The sequence below is a fragment of the Juglans regia genome, chromosome 14 (genome assembly GCF_001411555.2).
Source record: "Juglans regia cultivar Chandler chromosome 14, Walnut 2.0, whole genome shotgun sequence".
In the NCBI taxonomy this organism is placed as follows: domain Eukaryota; kingdom Viridiplantae; phylum Streptophyta; class Magnoliopsida; order Fagales; family Juglandaceae; genus Juglans; species Juglans regia.
Window position 1 is genome coordinate 1,069,084 of NC_049914.1, and position 16,656 is coordinate 1,085,739.

The window sequence follows — 16,656 nt, forward strand, 5'->3', positions numbered from 1 at the left end:
CATGGCCATTATCACCTAATTAATTAACTCTGCCCTTAAATAAATAAATAAAAAAAAAAAACTAAGGTGAACTAGACTCACAAAAGCAAGGCCATGGCCCACTCGGCCCGACTGAGAGCGACCTCCTCCACAAATTAGATCCACCCATTGGGCCCACTTGAAATGAAACGCAAATGAACCGAATAAAATTTATTTTTTCCATTAAATTTCCGAAATGAAATTCAAATCCAGCTCCAGCGAATCACGTGCGAGCATAAGATCGTTCTCTCCTGGCCACAAGTACAGATACGCCCCGGACACGTGTAGCCCAACTCCACCAATCACAAACCCACGTGACATCACGTGCTCCCTAACTCCGGAAAACTCCGTTTCACTGTGTGGTATCTTGGCTTGCCGTCTGGACAACTACAGCAGGAGGAAGAAGAACAACAATAATAACACTACAAAAGACAACATCTTCGCTTGCTGTTTTTTGGTCTCGGAAGCTTTATGCTATCTCTGTTAGCATTTTTTCTGAGGATTTTGGCAAATGTGCGAGTCAATCTACTTGCGTGGCTATGATCTGCGTTTCTGCGTAGAGATTTGCTCTTGGCTTTTCAGAGATGTTTGATTGGAACGACGAAGAGGTTACTCAATTCCTCAATTCTTGCCAATTTTATTTAGTTTTGTGTTCTTTAATTTGTTTATTTATTCACATGTATGGCACGTCGCGGTTCCTCGTGTTTGATATGATTGAAGTTTGGTAGTTAATAGTTTGATGGTCTGAATGTGAAATGGTTGTATGTGTGCGAATTTGAGCTTATGATGTCAAGCTGCTTCTGGTTATGTTAGCTTGTCTTGTTCTGGCTGTGGATATGTTGCTTCTGGGTATGTTAGGTTGTCTTTCCTTAATTGTGAATTCGTGTGGATATGTTGAACAATCATAGATATGGTAATAGGATGCTGGACTATATTCGGATTTTTTTAGTGCAGAGAATTAAGAACAAGGCTATGAAGTATATATTGGTATTCAATCAGAAAGTTCACTGTTTTCTGAAAACAATTAGAAATTCAATAGAAAACATGTTCCCTATTTTTTTTTTAATACCTTCTTACTGCTACTGAAAACTTTGAATAGGAATGGTCAAGGGAGAACCCAACTAGCATTGCTCAAGTTTAAATGGTACTTTAGTGTGAAATTGAGACTTTCTTTCCGAGAGAGAGAACATTTCAATTTCAAGTCTGTCATGTGTTGGCAATATTTTCAAAATAATATATATTATATTTATTATTAATAATATTTTGGAGTTTATTTTTGGAAGTTTTATTTTCAAAAAGAAGAAATTAAGAAAAGTTCATAAGCTATTGCTTATGGTTCTAATATTTTGGGTCTGCATTATAAGTCAAATTAGATAATTGGCTTGGTGGTAAGAACCCTTGAATTGATCAAGTGGGTAGAGGTTCGAAACACAATGAGGCACCTTTTTTTAAGGTTTATTGTGGAAAATGGGCATGTGGCCCAGCGTGCAGCCCAGTCTGCACGGAATCTACCATGGTAGATTCTAGGCCTGTTATTGAACAATTCAATGAGATTATGCATATTCTTGATCAATTCTCTCAACATGAGATGAAAATGGATGAATCCATATCAATTTCATCCATGATTGATAAAATTCCTCAATCATGGAAAAACAATAAAAAAAGAATAAGTTTGAAACATAAAAGGGAGGAAATGTCTCTAGACGAATTAGGCCAACATCTTCGTATAGAAGAAGAGATAAGGCTTAGAGACAATAATGAAGAGCATGAATCTTTGACTTCCAACATGCATATGGTAGAGGAAGATAAGACCCACAAACCCGAACAACCCAGTGAATCTGAATATGAAAACTGAAAGAGAGAATAGTTTTGGAAGAAAATAAAGTCACTTCCAAAATGATAATCAAAAGAATATGTGAGTAAGTTGCTTCCATTGTAGCAAATAAGACCACTACAAAAGAGAATGTAGTTGTCTTAAAAAGAAAGACAGGACTCTGGTTCTAGAGAGAATTCTAAGACCATGATCTCCGAGACTAACACTCTTGAAGGAGATAACTCCTGGCGGATTGATTCAAGAGCAACAAGACATGTCTGTAAAGACAGGAGCCTATTCAAGAGGTACGAGCCAATGGAAGATGGTCATGTTCTTTATGTGGGGAACTCATCCACTGTTGTAGTTAAAGGCAAAGAGACAATAAAAATGGAGTTTAGTTCCGGAAAAATTCTTACTCTCAAAGATGTATATTATGTACTAGAAATGAGAAAGAATCTTGTATCTAGTAGTCTTCTGAATAAGTATGGGTTTAAATTGGTTTTTGAGTCAGATAAATTTGTACAGACCAAAAAGGATAATTTCGTGGCAAATGAATATTTGAGTGAAGTCATGTTCAAACTTGATATTAATAATTAAGTTAATGTTTTGCTTAATCTACGTTATTTAGAACATATTAATGCTAGAAGCCTAGAAATGATATGATTTAATTTATGAATATGCATGCAAACAAATAAAAAAATTGTGACTTCTATATATGATTTTTCTATATATTTCTATGTTTATATAACGCTTTCAAAGAATTAAGTTAAATGGATAGTTGTACAAAAAATTTTACGGTATTTGAGAAATATCATGGATTATGGTATTGAGTACAACAAATTTTCTTTGGTTATAGAATGAGGTTTCCTTCAGTTGTAAAAGGAATATAGATGCTAGTTGGGAGCTGAGCATGATGATCACAAATCAACCAGTGGTTGGATACTTACCCTTGGTGGAGGAGTAATCTCCTGGAATCAAAGAAGCAAGTATGCATAACTTACTCAACTATGATGACTGAGTTTATAGCATTGGTTTCTTGTAGCAAAGAGGTAGAGTGGCTAAGAAATTATTGATAGAGATCTCGGATTTGGCCAAAATCAATGCCACCAATATCTTTGCATTGTGACAATTAGGTTATATTGTCACAGACCTAACCCATATATATAAAGGCAAGTCAAGGCAAGTCAAGGCATATTAAGCCAATTACTCACAAATTGAGTAATTACAATTGATTTTATGAGATATTGTCAGAAATAACATATCCATTAACTAAAAAACTTGCAAGATAATTGATGTGGGACATCAAAGGAATGGGTTTAAAGCCAAAACAAAAATCACCAATAATGGAAACTCAACTCAACTCTTGAACATATCATGATTCTAGTTCAATGAGCAAAGTACATTATATGTCTGTGGTTTGTAAGCACTATGATATTAAAATTGGTCTTCAAGCTAATTTACCATCCCAAGGCTTAAGGTGCTTGGTACTGTAATGAAAATGAAAGGCTGAGTAATAAGCTTTTAATAGACTTATAACATGGTTATGTTAAAGCGTTTAGCTACAGGACACTTTCGATAAGTCTACCTATATGAGTGTCGAGGGTGGTGCCGCCTCCTATGCGAATTAGGTTTTGTCTCTAGAGCACTCATGAAACCAAGATATAGACACAAGGTCAATCCACGTGTCGGCTTTTATGAACTACACAAGGAGAAGAAAATTTATTACGTGAGATATATCCGGCTAATCGTATAGAATCGCTAGTTCAAAGCATGTTTACTATGCCATTCTGGTTAGTTTTGATGTATTTTCACTATGTGAAGGTTCAAGTCCAAAAGACACCTTCATTTATTTATAAGTTTTCCTATTCTAACTAGGATGTATTTTAAAAATGTTGAGGGATTGTTGGAAATATTTTCAAAATAATATATATTATATTTATTATTAATAATATTTTGGGGATTTCTTTTTAGAAGTTATGAATTATTTTGAAAAAGGATCAATTAAGAAAAGTTTATAAGCTATTACTTGTGGTTATAATATTTTGGGTCTGCATTACAAGTCAAATTAGATAATTGGCTTGGTGGTAAGAACAATTGAATTGATCAAGTGGGTAGAGGTTCAAAACACAATGAGGCACCTTTTTTAAGGTTTATTGTGGAAAATGGGCATGTGGCCCAGTGTGTAGCCTAGTCCGCACGGGCCTACAGGCGTGCGGCTCTCTCAGCCAGTGCAAGGCGCCTGGCGCACAAAGGCACAACTCTTGGCAAATAAAATTCCAAAAGTCCCACCTATTGGGTTTCAAACTCGTGCGAGAAGGATGGTGGGGAATCAGCATGACCGTTGGACCAAGTCCAACTTATGTGTTGGTTGGTAGCAGGTATAATACATATACCTATTCAAAACAAATTTCAACAAAATGAAAAGTTACAACTCTTTGTTCGCACCCTTTGATCATCTATAAATAGACCCATTGGCCTACAAATTGAATAGACTCAGAAGGAAATTTCGAAATTCTCTCTCCCAAAAGTTTTCATTTCTTCAAAACTTGTTATTGGGATCTGTTCATTCTGCAGAGAACATATTTCTAATCTCTTGGTTGAATAGTAGAATCTGAGGGCATTCGGGGTCTAATTTCATGTTTGCATAACGAAATTAGACAAACAGACTTGTTCTGAGCTTTATTATATCTTGGAGGCAAATTCGCTTGTAATTTGTGTGCATACCATTATTGATGGGGGAGAATATTGTCTTAAAGAAAACGGCATTGTAACGCGTCTTGAAGCAAACTTTTCTCTCACTATTTTTTGTTTTGCAGCCCCTTTTGCACCAACATCATGATTCTTAGTACCTTTGTGAAACATTTCCCATATTCAGTCTGCTTAACAATAAGTACCAATCCAGCTCAATATCACTCTAATGCAACAAATAGGAGCTGAAGATAGTTTGTGCGATGCAGAGAAGAGTTCTTTGGTGGAGTGAATGAAAGTGACATGAAGGAACAAGGATTGGGCTGGAATTTCTGAAAATTATATTCCAATAAAAAGGGAAAATTTTAATTTCCAATATGGAATATTGCTCAAGTGGAGACATATGCGAGATATTGAGTTTTGGTGTTCTATGATTTAACTGAAAATATTAGGTGTTTGTTAAACTTTAGACAGAAACATGGAAAGGATGAGACTGAAAGAAGAAGCTGGTAACACGTTAGTGAATCCTACAGCTTTTTAAAGTTGGGGCTTGGAATCAAGTCCCACCTTCATCAAAATGCAGGTTTCATGGGAGTGAAGCCCATTCTCCTGGAAAGAAAAAGATAAAATGAAGTGAACCCCGGTTATGGAGTCTTCATGAAAAAATGTGCCTTGTGGGTTAACTGGTCTCGTTTGGATTCAGAGATGAGTTGAGATAGTTTTAAATGAGTTGAATAAAATATTATTAGAATATTATTTTTTAATATTATTATTATTTTGGGATTTAAAAAAGTTAAATTGTTTATTTTATTTTGTGTGAGAATTTGCGAAAGTTGTAATGATGAGATGAGATGAGTTTCCAATCCAAACCGAGGCTTAATGCACTTTCAATTTCCATATTCCTTTGGTTAGCAATAAATGAGTAGTGATTGATTTATTACTTAAAGGGCGAGACTGGAGGTATATAGTCGACTTGTTTTAAAAGAATAATCAACGTAGGTGATTTCTAAACTGTCAAAGGATGGCATGAATACGGGGTTTTGCTTTGCTTTAGTTAGATTTTGGAAAATTTGAATCATCGCTGTTAAATCTATTGTCATTGTAATCGCAAGTCATGCTGGTGGATTTCTCAATTTGGAGTGAACTAATATTTGGTGAAGGTTGACTCTTTTGATAGACAGTGGTATTGGATAAGGTTTTGGCAGTGATAACAAAACCACCCACAAGAGATGTGTGATTTGCAGGAGGCAAGAAAAATTAGCTGATCACATATTTATTTTCACATGCTTTCATTCAGGTTTTTGGATTTATTAGGTTTTCCTGTCGTTTCTTAAGTCAGATTTCAATGACTGTTATCAAGAAAGGGATCGTCTAATAAAGAGATTTGGTGGAAACAATTCTACTGGCATTGTTATGATTGAATTGGAATATATAAACTTTTGTAGGAATGGAAGTGATTCTAGAAGAGTGGACTGTGCAACTGTTCTCCACCACTGCTTGTTGGTATCTCATAGATCTCGTACAACCATAGATCTTAGTTAAATACATTATTTTTTGATTGACTATCACTTGCATGGAATGAAATAAGGCCAGACACTTGAAACAATTGGAGAAAGAAGCCAAAATGTCTTTAAGTACTCAGAAAGGTCTTAGAAAAGCTTCGGATGTTCTGTAAACGAAATATATATAACATGAGCTTGAGGTCATCCTGTATGCTGGGAGTCTTTCCAGCCCTTTAATTTTTACAAGTGAAGTGGCATAGGTATGAGGATCAGTGATCTCTGCTCTGAACTTTCCTGCAAGGAACCCTTAGGTCACTGGACTCAATCAAGGGCTAGCTAGGAGAGAATTACTTTAGGAAAGATCAGATAATTTCATTTGCATGTATGTTTTATGGATGGAAAGATGTGGTCAAGACGCACCTGAGGCGTAACCGTATTTGCGGCTTCAGTTACCTATACCATCAATTTCACAATCAGTTTCGCTGTTTTGTTTTTAAACTTTTGAAAATTGTGCTAGATGTTTTCTTAAAATCTAAAGATATGTGTATTATACGCTTTTAGTGATCAGTTGAACTCTAATGATGGTAAACATTAAGAGCCTTTCCCTTCATACCTATCAAAGATGTTTTCCAGGGCTGCTTAAAATTTAATGAATTCTCCAACATTTATACTATCAATTCCTTAATGATGTTTTATCCGGTTAGATAACTTTGTTATTCTTATTTGTCGTAGTGATGCTTGAACCACTTAAAATTTCAGCTTGCAAACATAATATGGGGTGAGGGTGATGAGAGTGGTGACCACATTGTGCCTTATCCCGAGGCAAGTGAAGATTATCCCAACAAGAAGCAATGGAACCAAGAAACTGCTACCATCAAGTCTACTGAGCTGAGGACAGCTGGGGTGAAAACTGATTTGCATGGCAGAAAGCTGGAGAGCAGTTCCGACCTTGACACCGATGCAGATATTACTACTTCAGGATTTGGCGTGGATTTATGGACTGATTTGTCTTTATCCAATCCTGCCAAAACTGATCAGGATTCTATGGGTACTGGAGTATCTAACAGCTTAACTGAAATTAAACAATTTAAAGCATCAAGAGGTGGTAAAAATGTCAATTATTCAAATAAAGTGCATTTGTATAGGTGTATATTTCTTTTTGTGTGTGTGTGTGTGTGTGTGTGTGTGTAGCCCAAGCAATAGAAGGGGCAGTTATTTAATTTTCTCATTTATAATCTGATTATTTTTACGGCAGAGACAGCTCAACTTGATAAAGATGTTGAAAATTTTCAAAATACCCATGAAGATAAAGAACAAGATGATTTGGTTGATTATGAATGGGCAAATATTGGAAGCTTCGACGATCTTGATCGAATTTTCAGGTAATTTGAGCTAGCTGTATCTCACTCTCTATCTTTCTCTCTCTACCTTTAGCAGTAATTTAGCATCACTTTGACAACACTGATACATTTTCTTGGTAGGCATGTGGTGATATACTGATAAATAAAGATATTCTATTATGAAATTGAAAAATAAATGTGCTACATAAAACTTATGTTTAGCTTTATCTAAAAAATGAGTTCTTCAAATATCATTGCCCCGTTAATTTTGCCTTCAATTATCAAGTTCTCTAGCCTTGACAAGTAAAACAATAGAACTTGAAATCTGGAACTAATAGACAATTTTTCATGTTGGGCTTCTTTTTAACTTCAAAAGTATAACTAGTATTATAAGTTGATTCAATTTTGGTGAACTTTTCATTTCCCAATTTTACAAGTCTTGCATCATGTTTTAAGCTGGAAGTGCAACTGATTGATAAAAATATTTTAGATGAAAGATCAGGGCGAGCATGGTTAATTGTGAAAATATTCTCTCCGTCCCCTGTTTTACTTTTTTACTTCAATTATTTTCCTTTTTACTTTTTCCTTTCATTCTTTGCTCTTTTATATACTACAGTATCTATCTGACTCAATATCCTCACAAGTAATGATTTTGCAGCAATGATGACCCAGTCTTTGGCCATGCAAGTGTTGGTAATGCTGATGTGCAATGGTCTTCTTCCAAAGATGTTGCTAACAACCCAGTAAAAACCTTCCCAATATCTGTTAACTCACCAAGTTTGGCTTCTGGAGAACCACGGAAACAATCTAAACAATTTGAAATTAAAACAGAATATTTGCAACATGATGACCTGGCATTTACCTTCGGCCATGGGAAAACCAAAGATCCTGCACTGCATGATATGCAGAATGCACATGGGATCTCAGATAATGTGGAATATGTTGGAGATAAAAGGAAGCCTGTGGAAAAGGCGCAGGTATTAACTATTTTGCACTGCAAAATGCTTCTCACTTAAATAAGGGGACCACAGAAATCACATTAGTTTTGTTTGTCTCTTGCAGATAGATATGGACATGGTGGTGAAAACCTCTGCAGCAACCTCTCGCCCAGCTGCTGCAAATGTTGTGAACACTGAGGAGCTTGTTGATAAGGTGACTCTTTTAAAAAAGATCAATTCAACCTCATAATGGTATAATTCTTAATACCTAATCTTGTATTCAACCAGCATTCAAAGGGGGAACTCAGTGGAAATGTAATATCTTTCTTGCCGCAATTTTATATTTAATATCTCATCGAAGTGTTTGCTTAAAGTAATGGGAGATTGATTATAGATATTATAGTTATCAAACTATATTTAAAGGTTCATATAGTTGGAATCTCTGCATCTTCATGTAGCCTCAGCCAAATACGTGGTATAGAATGATGTTGGGCCTTCAGAAAGAAATGTTCCTGATGACTTTTCTACGAATACTTCATTATTGCTAAGTGCAGTGGCGGATTAACAACTGATTCTGAGTGTTAAAAATTTAGAGTTGGTAGCTTGTAATCTCTGGATCTTTCCATCTGTGGCAGTTGTATTCCTAACATATGAACATAGTTTTTGACACGTTTTTGTCCTTTTTTTTTTCTAATTGGTACATGCCTGAACATGCCATTGTATATCATGATGACTTTAAAGATCTGGACAGTAAAATCTTTTACCCCCAAGTGTCCTGCTTACTATTCTAGTTTGTTATTCATATGTATAGGCTTCTAGGCAAACAAAAAAGTTGAAATGTCAGAGAAAGTCATTGGAGAAGAATGAGGGGACAACATTACCTCATTTGCATTGTACCTGGTCTTCATCACGAAACCCATCCGGACAATTTGAGAGCCAATTGGCTCCCTCCATGCATCAGTCTCCTCCCTCTTCAATGCTCAGTCAACAGAGGCTGTTTCCAGGACCTGAGTCTTTACAATACCAGCATGTTGCCAATCTATATGTGGCTCCATCAGCATATGGGAATCTCACGAGTCCATATCCTGCCATGCCTGTGCTTGCTCACATTCAGTCTGCAGAGCATAAGCATCAGCCATTGCTTTCTGGTTGTGATGGTTCTCCATGCAGTCCAAATCCTCAAAGCAAGTCAGTGAACACCCCTGTGAAAACTCTGACCATGACACCTCAGGAAAAAATTGAAAAACTAAGGAGGCGGCAGCAAATGCAAGCACTGCTTGCCATTCAGAAACAACAGCAACAATTTAGTCAACAAGTCCCTTCTACCAATAATTTTATCACTCAAAGATGCCTCCAAGAAAGCCAAACTCAGCACTTTGAGGAAGCCGATCTTGAAGTTGGAGATATAAGCACTCTTCCTGCTCTGAAGCCAACCTCACTTATTGAGCAAGATGATTCCAATACAGTCTCTGTGGCAGTAAATAATTATTCAGTGGAGGGCATGGTACTTTACAGGCTTCAAGATATTATTTCAAAGGTATGCCAGACTTATGCAGGGTTACTTTCCTTATAGAGTAGATTGGACTAGCTTAAAATTTATGATAGCAAATGTTTTGATACAGTTGGACATGAAATTAAGACTTCGTATACGGGATAGCTTGTTCCGGTTGGCTCAAAGTGCAATGCAAAGGCATCATGCTAGTGATACAGGCAGTACCAACAAAAGTAGCAGGGATGAACATGAAGTCGTTGCAAAAGAAGAAATCAACAGTTGTAATAGGTTGGTACACTGAATACCGTCATCATTCTGTATCTTCAAATTGGAAGTGTGGACACCTCCATTTCTTTTACATACATGGAAACAGTTAAATTCGACCATCATGCACTTCTGATCTGTTGAAAGTTATTGTTGACACTAGATAAGTGATGGTTTACAGATTAAATATTATAAATCTCAGTTTTCTGTGCATTACTACCTAGGTTAAAAGGACAGGTATAGAACTCATGGAAAGTGGATAGTTACTTGACTTTGTTAAATCTTTTGATGCCAGTTGAATGAGATAAACTGTATAAACGTTTTTTCTCCCACTTTTGTTTGTCATTTGCATCTTCACTTGTGAGAAATATTATAATGATTACGTTATGTGATTATTTAAGTTCTTGAGAATGAGAAACTTTGATCATTTACAGCCATCGAGAACTCTTGATATCTTGCTTACGTCCCTACCCGTATCGTTTATTAAAAAGATTAGGAAAAGGGCTGAATTCACATTCATTCCATGTCTGATCCACATTTTAGGTGACTTTTGTGTGGCCAGTTTAGTAGTCTTTTTGCTTACCTTACAGGAAGGGAGAGAATTCATGTTTATTAGTTTTAGATATTTGAGCACAAACAAAGGTATTTATCTTTTATGTACATGTTGGATCTTCACCCTTGTTTGTGTACATGTTGGGTTTTCCCACCCATCATCTTAAGTTTTTTGGTTGAAATCTCCAAGAAATTCAGTTTGTTTGATCTTACACTCCATATGTTTGGGCTGTTTCCTTCATTTTTTGATATATTTCTTATGGTTCTATTTCTGTTCAGCCGGTTTGGCCCATTTATCTCTGTTGTATTTCTGCTAAATCTATTGCATTAGCACGTGGGCTAGAGTGTTAGAGGAAGTCATACACTGGCCAAGTTAGACCATGATGATAGGAGTTCATTTGCTAGTTGCACCTCTCCAACTTCAGCTTAATCATGGTGCAGCTACATCTTTTCCATGTTAGATGCTCAATTCATCATCACTTTCCTTAGTCGAACCATTATGGTATTGCAGGTATTCAACAATGCCTGACATGGAGACAGAGACTAATCCCATAGACCGAACAGTGGCCCATTTACTCTTTCATAGGCCTTCGGAGTTACCATCAAGACATCCTGATACACCTGAATCACCTATTTCTACAAAGCTTCCACGTGAACGCAAAGTCGCAGGCTCAGTGAACTTGTCAATGGGCTGCCTGCCAGAGGGTGCAAAAAGTAAACAGAACTCTCCGCACCAAGGATCTAAGAAGTATTGCCCGTTATCTGAAACCCACTATGTCAATCAGTTTAAAAGCGGCCCTTGCATAGACACTTCAGAGAACGCTTCAAACAATGAGACTGCAGATGGTGGAGCTGTGGAGGCTGATGCCTCTAAATGAATGGAGTTATCTTCTGGGATTCTGAGGGTAATTCCTTCCTTTATCTCTTCCATGCCTACTTATATGTTTTCCATATATAATTATATGGATTTACTGGTAACGCTATGGTTCTCTTCCATTGTCAGTCTAGTGGATCATTATCAAGAGTGGATCATGGAACCTCAAACCTCATTGTTATGGAAGACCCTAGAGAAATTGCATGAATGCATGTTTCAAGTAGTATGGTCAAAATGGTTTTGTACTTCTATCTGAGATTTTACTTTATCAAATTCATGGTGATGACTGTCGTGTGTGTGACTCAATATATGCCTAATGCGTGAAAGGGTGAACCTACTTTAATGTCTCAAGTCTCGGCAGATACATGCATGCCAATTGAGTTGGAAAGTTTGAATTATATACTTGAGGTACTTCATTATGAAATCGTTGGGCTATATCTGCTTATGTTAAAGATGGAATCTTCACTCTCATATAAGATTTTGATTTGTTTGAGGATTTTCAACACATGATTGCCCTTGTTTTGGAGATTATTTGAGTATTTGAATCTTAATGCTGCTGCTTATCTTCAGTTGTGGTTAGAACAAAAATGGCACTCACTGGCTGAGGTTGCACGTATGAAGAGTTACTTACGATCCAATCCACTCTATATATATAATTTTCAGTTTTCTAATAATCCCTTTTTACTTGTCCTCATATTTTCAATCATATCTTGTTTAATTTTCATTATGTCCAACAAATGTCACCCAAAAAAAAAAACCCTTTTTTCTTCAGCACTTTACTTTTTCTTTCTATGTAAATAAACAAGGACACCAAGAGTTTTATATTTGTACAAAAACGCTCAAAAAGTACTAAGAATATCCTCAAGGAGAAGGTGAATTTACCAAGGCATTTTTTATAGCAGGAAGCATACTATTTTGTCACAATATAAACTTCGAGTTTTCCTAAATATCTATATTTTTGTTATTTTATATTCTTAGTTCCGATGGAAATTTTAAAAAATGTTGATCCACTTTTTTTTTTTTTTTTTATCAGTAATACGTGATATTTCTTTCGCAAAAATGTCAATAACTTGTCAAGCAATGAAAACAATTTTGGAATGTTGACGGTATGAAGTAGGCTAGGGGTGTAAAATTTAATTGAAAAATTGAACCGGATTGGTCCGAACAGGCGGAACCGGTCTAGCTTTGGATCGATCCGGTCCGGGACCAGTTCCCTTAGTTTCAAAACCGGTTTGTACTAGTCCTGTATGGATCGGTACCGATTCTATACTATTTAGGACAGAATTGGTTCTCTATTTAATATATTTTAAATTAATGTTTTTAATATTATATATAATTATATAAATATTTATAATTATAATTATATATAAGATAATATTATTATAATTTATAATATAAAATTTAATCTTAAACATAAAAATTTATTTGATCATATGCTTTAAATATAATATATATATTAATAACATTTTATGGTCTAACAAATTTATATTTTATTAAAATCTTAAAATCGAACCTAACCTGATCAAAATCGGTAAAATTGAAAATACCGATTTAGAAGATTATATGATACGTAATCGATTTTTAAAAATATAAAATCAATTCATACCAATTTAATCTTAAATTTTTATCTAAAATTGGATCGGTTAAACCCAAGTATGAAGGAACTTGGTAAGTTGCGTCCATTGAAGTAACTTGTGGACACGTGTCATTATGCAGGGAAGCTGCTTCAAGAAAGTTGAACTGCGTTGGTAAGGGGAGTTTGGGCCAACTTGGGTTAGACTGGGCTTACTAGGCCCTGTCCGAATTACAAATATCCATTGGGTAGGAACCATAACATTACATGTCTGTTAACGGGCCCACGAGGAGAACTGCTTGTCGGTTACTCTTCGTCACAGTCGATACATCTTAACGAAATCTTCCAAAAAATCCAGAGAGAGGGTCGGGCAATGGACATGGAGGCGAAGACTAAAGAAGAAGGGGAAAATGGGAGAAAGTGGAAGCGAAGCCTAAGGAAAAAGAGCTTTAAATCAGCTTCGTTATGTTCAATAAACAATCTTGATGATGGCTGTCTCATGCACATCTTTAGTTTCCTTTCACCAATTCCAGGTACCCATTTTAGCTGCTCTCACACAATTTCTTTCTTGCTAGTCGATTCAATCCAAGGTTTATCTGTTTACCTTTTGGTGGGTATCAAGCTATTTTTGCTTTATATGGTAAAAACCAAACCTTAATTTCATCAAAGATCCTTTTTTTCTGGGTGATTTATTATCATTTGTTAGGTAAAGGCATTTTTTTGTCCAATCAAATTACCGCTAATTTTATGGTGTGAATGGATATCAGCCCGGTTTAGTTATAGTTTAGTTTAGCTGCACTCATAACTTCGTAAGTTACAAGCTTTAAAAGTCTGATTGGAGTCCATGTTGTTGATATCTCAGTGTAAATTGTGATGTTCATGAACCAAAAGAAATAGAAAACTATACTCGCATGCCATAATTGGCGGTCTCAATACTATATAATTAACCATCAAGGCTGCCGATTTATTTTAGTCATTACCGCAAGTCATGAAAATTTCGAAGAAAATATCTGAAATGGGTTTCTAAAAAATTATTGAGGAACGGCTATTTTTCTTATATACTAGGAAGAGGAACCTGGCTAGATTTTTGGTTCTTCTCAAGGACGATGAGGAACCAAGTCTATAACTCCAGGGAAGCCTGGGTGGAAGAAACTAGGTCAATCACCTCATATGTACAACTTCTGTTTATGTTTCTTTTTTCGTGGTTAGCATTCTTGAATAACATTGTTTTTCTCAAGTTCAGTGTGATTTTAATGATTTATGACGAGAAGATAGAAGTTTGAATGTTCTGATCATACAAATCGGCTTAGCCTAGTTGACTTCACCGCGATGCATGTGACGTAATTTTGTCCGGTCTCTGTCACAAAATTGCTATTGAGTTTGCAGATCGGTATAACACCGCCCTCGTTTGCCACAGATGGCAGTACTTGGCATGTCACCCTCGGTTGTGGCTGCGAGTAGACCGATCAGTCAAAGATTTATCTGATCCTGGAGTTTTTCCAAATATTGAGACAGCCGTTGCTGCAGCAAGGTTTGCAAAGTTACATCTGCCCATATGCCATTCATTGGCTAGGTAGAAAGCTTAAAACCTGATACCATTATTTTTTTTTTCCTTTTAGGCCTGGAGACACCATTTTAGTTGCAGCAGGAGGGAGTCATCTTGCCTCTAATATTCAAATAAAAAAACCACTTTGTTTGGTGTGTCCAAAGTTCTTTTTCTTACTAGAAAGGTTACTTAAGTATCACAGTGATTGTGTGTGCATTTTTAAATGAAGTTAGAAATTATATATGCATTTTAGTTTCTCCCTGAACTGGTATATATAAAGTTTACATCATTGGATTTCAATGCACTCAACATTCAATTGACTTTTGGAGAGAAGAAGATTTAAATTTTAATACTGATTCTTTTTTAGGCATGTTCTGGTTATTACCTTGAAACTAGATACAGTCATGGAATGTACAAGCGCCTCGAAATCATTTTGAAAAAGAGTGGGGTCCACTATTAAAAAATTAGTTTTTTTTCATGTGGGTCTCATATTTACTCATTTTTTCCAAAAGGATTGCGCGACACTTGTACAATCACGACTGCAAATATAATTTCTCTTTTTCTTTTTTTATTTTAGGGTCATCTTGTGTTATAGGAAACTTGTTCAACATTTTTTGGGTTGCAGCCTTATGTAGGTTGTATCTCTTTGTCTCACTTAATGAGCTAAACGTCTCACTAACTGGTAATAGCAATGCCTACTCATTGCTAACAATTCTCATGTAAATGTTTCGACTGCTGATTCTTAGAAAGTTGTGCATCAACATTTTAGATGTATTACAATTTACATCTGATTTTCAAACTCTAGCTTACACACTTAAAAGTGAATTTTATAGCTTCACTCATTGTAGGTTTACCGAAATTTTTTGGATGTATTCTAAAAATGTTGCTGTAAGCAATTCATTTCCATGAACTCCATCTTCATAGAACTCGGTTGCATTTGAACCAGCACTGAAGAAGCTAGGAAATTGTTTGCAGCTTTCTCATGGGAATGACAAATTCACTTGTTCTTTTTACACACTTATAATAAAAATGCCTATTTTGAGCAAAGGTTGTTCATTTCTTTTTACTGATTTTATTCCAGGAGAGAGAATATATACTTTTATTGTAGAATATCTTTCCATTTCTTGCTATTTCATGCTCATAAAAAAAACTGCTATTTTCAATTAAATCTTACTTTGTTCAGATTGGTGGAGGTGAGCTTCCCGATGAGACAACGCTACTTTGTTCTCGAGGTTCAGACAGGTTTGGAAATTTTACGTGTATTATCTTATGTTGTTATGTGTGGTTTTATACCAGTTTTCCCTCTGAAAATATTATGGGAAACCATCTCCATACTGCTGGATCTAATGGTCCAAATTAAAGAGAAATGTGTTTGAGCCTTTTGCCTTGAGCATAGATTCACGTGTAGTGCATGTCTGTCACAAGGGATGTGCTGCACTAGTATTACTGGTGTTGAAAGCTGCAGTTTTAATTTATCCAGCAGTTTGGAAAGTTGGAAATCACCACTCTGTAAACTCATCATGAGCAAGAAATTTTGGTATTTTCTGTTCATTTTGTTTGGGCAGCGCATTGGAGTTCCTGTCCACCTGCAAACTGGCAAACTTGACAGTGAAGGCAGAGCTTGGTTGCTGCTTACTTCATAGAAGGGGAAGGCTAACTATCGATGGATGTGTTCTTCAATGCGAGTCTAACCCCTTGGACTATTTGTCATGCCCGATTGTGAGTACAGCCAGTGTTACTCAGCAGCTCCCTTCCTCAATGAAGAGCCATAGCGATGGTGTCTTTGTATCTCAAACTCGCATTGAAGGTGGTGCCAGGGCCGTTTTGACAAGTGGGGACCTGGAATTGCAGCGAGTTCGAGTCATTTATGCCCGAACATCTCTCCTGTTCTGGTTTGATGTGGAGCATCAGTGATGATCATTATCATCCTCAATTGCCTGTGATATTGCTCAACTGACTGTTTATTCTTGTAAACTTTATTCATAACCTTCAATTGAACGTTATTTTGTGGTTTCCCAGGTTTCTTACCAACTCACACTTCACTAGGTAAATATTT

General features: G+C 36.0%; 2 protein-coding genes across 5 annotated transcripts; both read left to right on the plus strand.

The window, feature by feature from the left end:
* The first annotated feature begins 391 nt into the window (after positions 1-391).
* LOC108990760 (protein LNK2-like) lies at positions 392-11,986 on the plus strand. 4 transcript variants are annotated; one of them, XM_018964831.2, is made up of 9 exons: positions 392-626; positions 6,781-7,126; positions 7,277-7,403; positions 8,020-8,338; positions 8,424-8,513; positions 9,111-9,836; positions 9,922-10,079; positions 11,119-11,512; positions 11,611-11,986. In XM_018964831.2, exons 1-8 carry the CDS (start codon positions 603-605, stop codon positions 11,483-11,485), a joined length of 2,157 nt encoding a protein of 718 aa, XP_018820376.2. In that variant the 5' UTR covers positions 392-602; the 3' UTR covers positions 11,486-11,512; positions 11,611-11,986. The 4 variants fall into 4 exon arrangements, with proteins under 4 accessions (XP_018820376.2, XP_018820378.2, XP_018820379.2 ...); XM_018964833.2 differs by having other exon boundaries at positions 7,283-7,403; XM_018964834.2 differs by having other exon boundaries at positions 6,781-7,123; positions 7,283-7,403.
* Positions 11,987-13,324: 1,338 nt separating this feature from the next.
* On the plus strand, positions 13,325-16,613 carry LOC108990758 (F-box protein SKIP5). Its single transcript, XM_018964830.2, has 5 exons — positions 13,325-13,587; positions 14,441-14,585; positions 14,674-14,752; positions 15,784-15,842; positions 16,166-16,613. Exons 1-5 carry the CDS (start codon positions 13,428-13,430, stop codon positions 16,512-16,514), a joined length of 792 nt encoding a protein of 263 aa, XP_018820375.1. The 5' UTR covers positions 13,325-13,427; the 3' UTR covers positions 16,515-16,613.
* Positions 16,614-16,656: the final 43 nt, after the last annotated feature.

Coding starts and splice junctions, on each gene's coding strand:
- LOC108990760 (XM_018964831.2), top strand. CDS start 603: ATGTTTGATTGGAACGACGAAGAG. Junction 7,127..7,276: donor ATTTAAAGCATCAAGAGGTG/GTAAAAATGTCA, acceptor TTTTTACGGCAG/AGACAGCTCAACTTGATAAA. Junction 10,080..11,118: donor GAAATCAACAGTTGTAATAG/GTTGGTACACTG, acceptor ATGGTATTGCAG/GTATTCAACAATGCCTGACA.
- LOC108990758 (XM_018964830.2), top strand. CDS start 13,428: ATGGACATGGAGGCGAAGACTAAAGAAGAAGGGGAAAATGGGAGAAAG. Junction 14,586..14,673: donor ACAGCCGTTGCTGCAGCAAG/GTTTGCAAAGTT, acceptor TTTTCCTTTTAG/GCCTGGAGACACCATTTTAG. Junction 14,753..15,783: donor TAAAAAAACCACTTTGTTTG/GTGTGTCCAAAG, acceptor TACTTTGTTCAG/ATTGGTGGAGGTGAGCTTCC.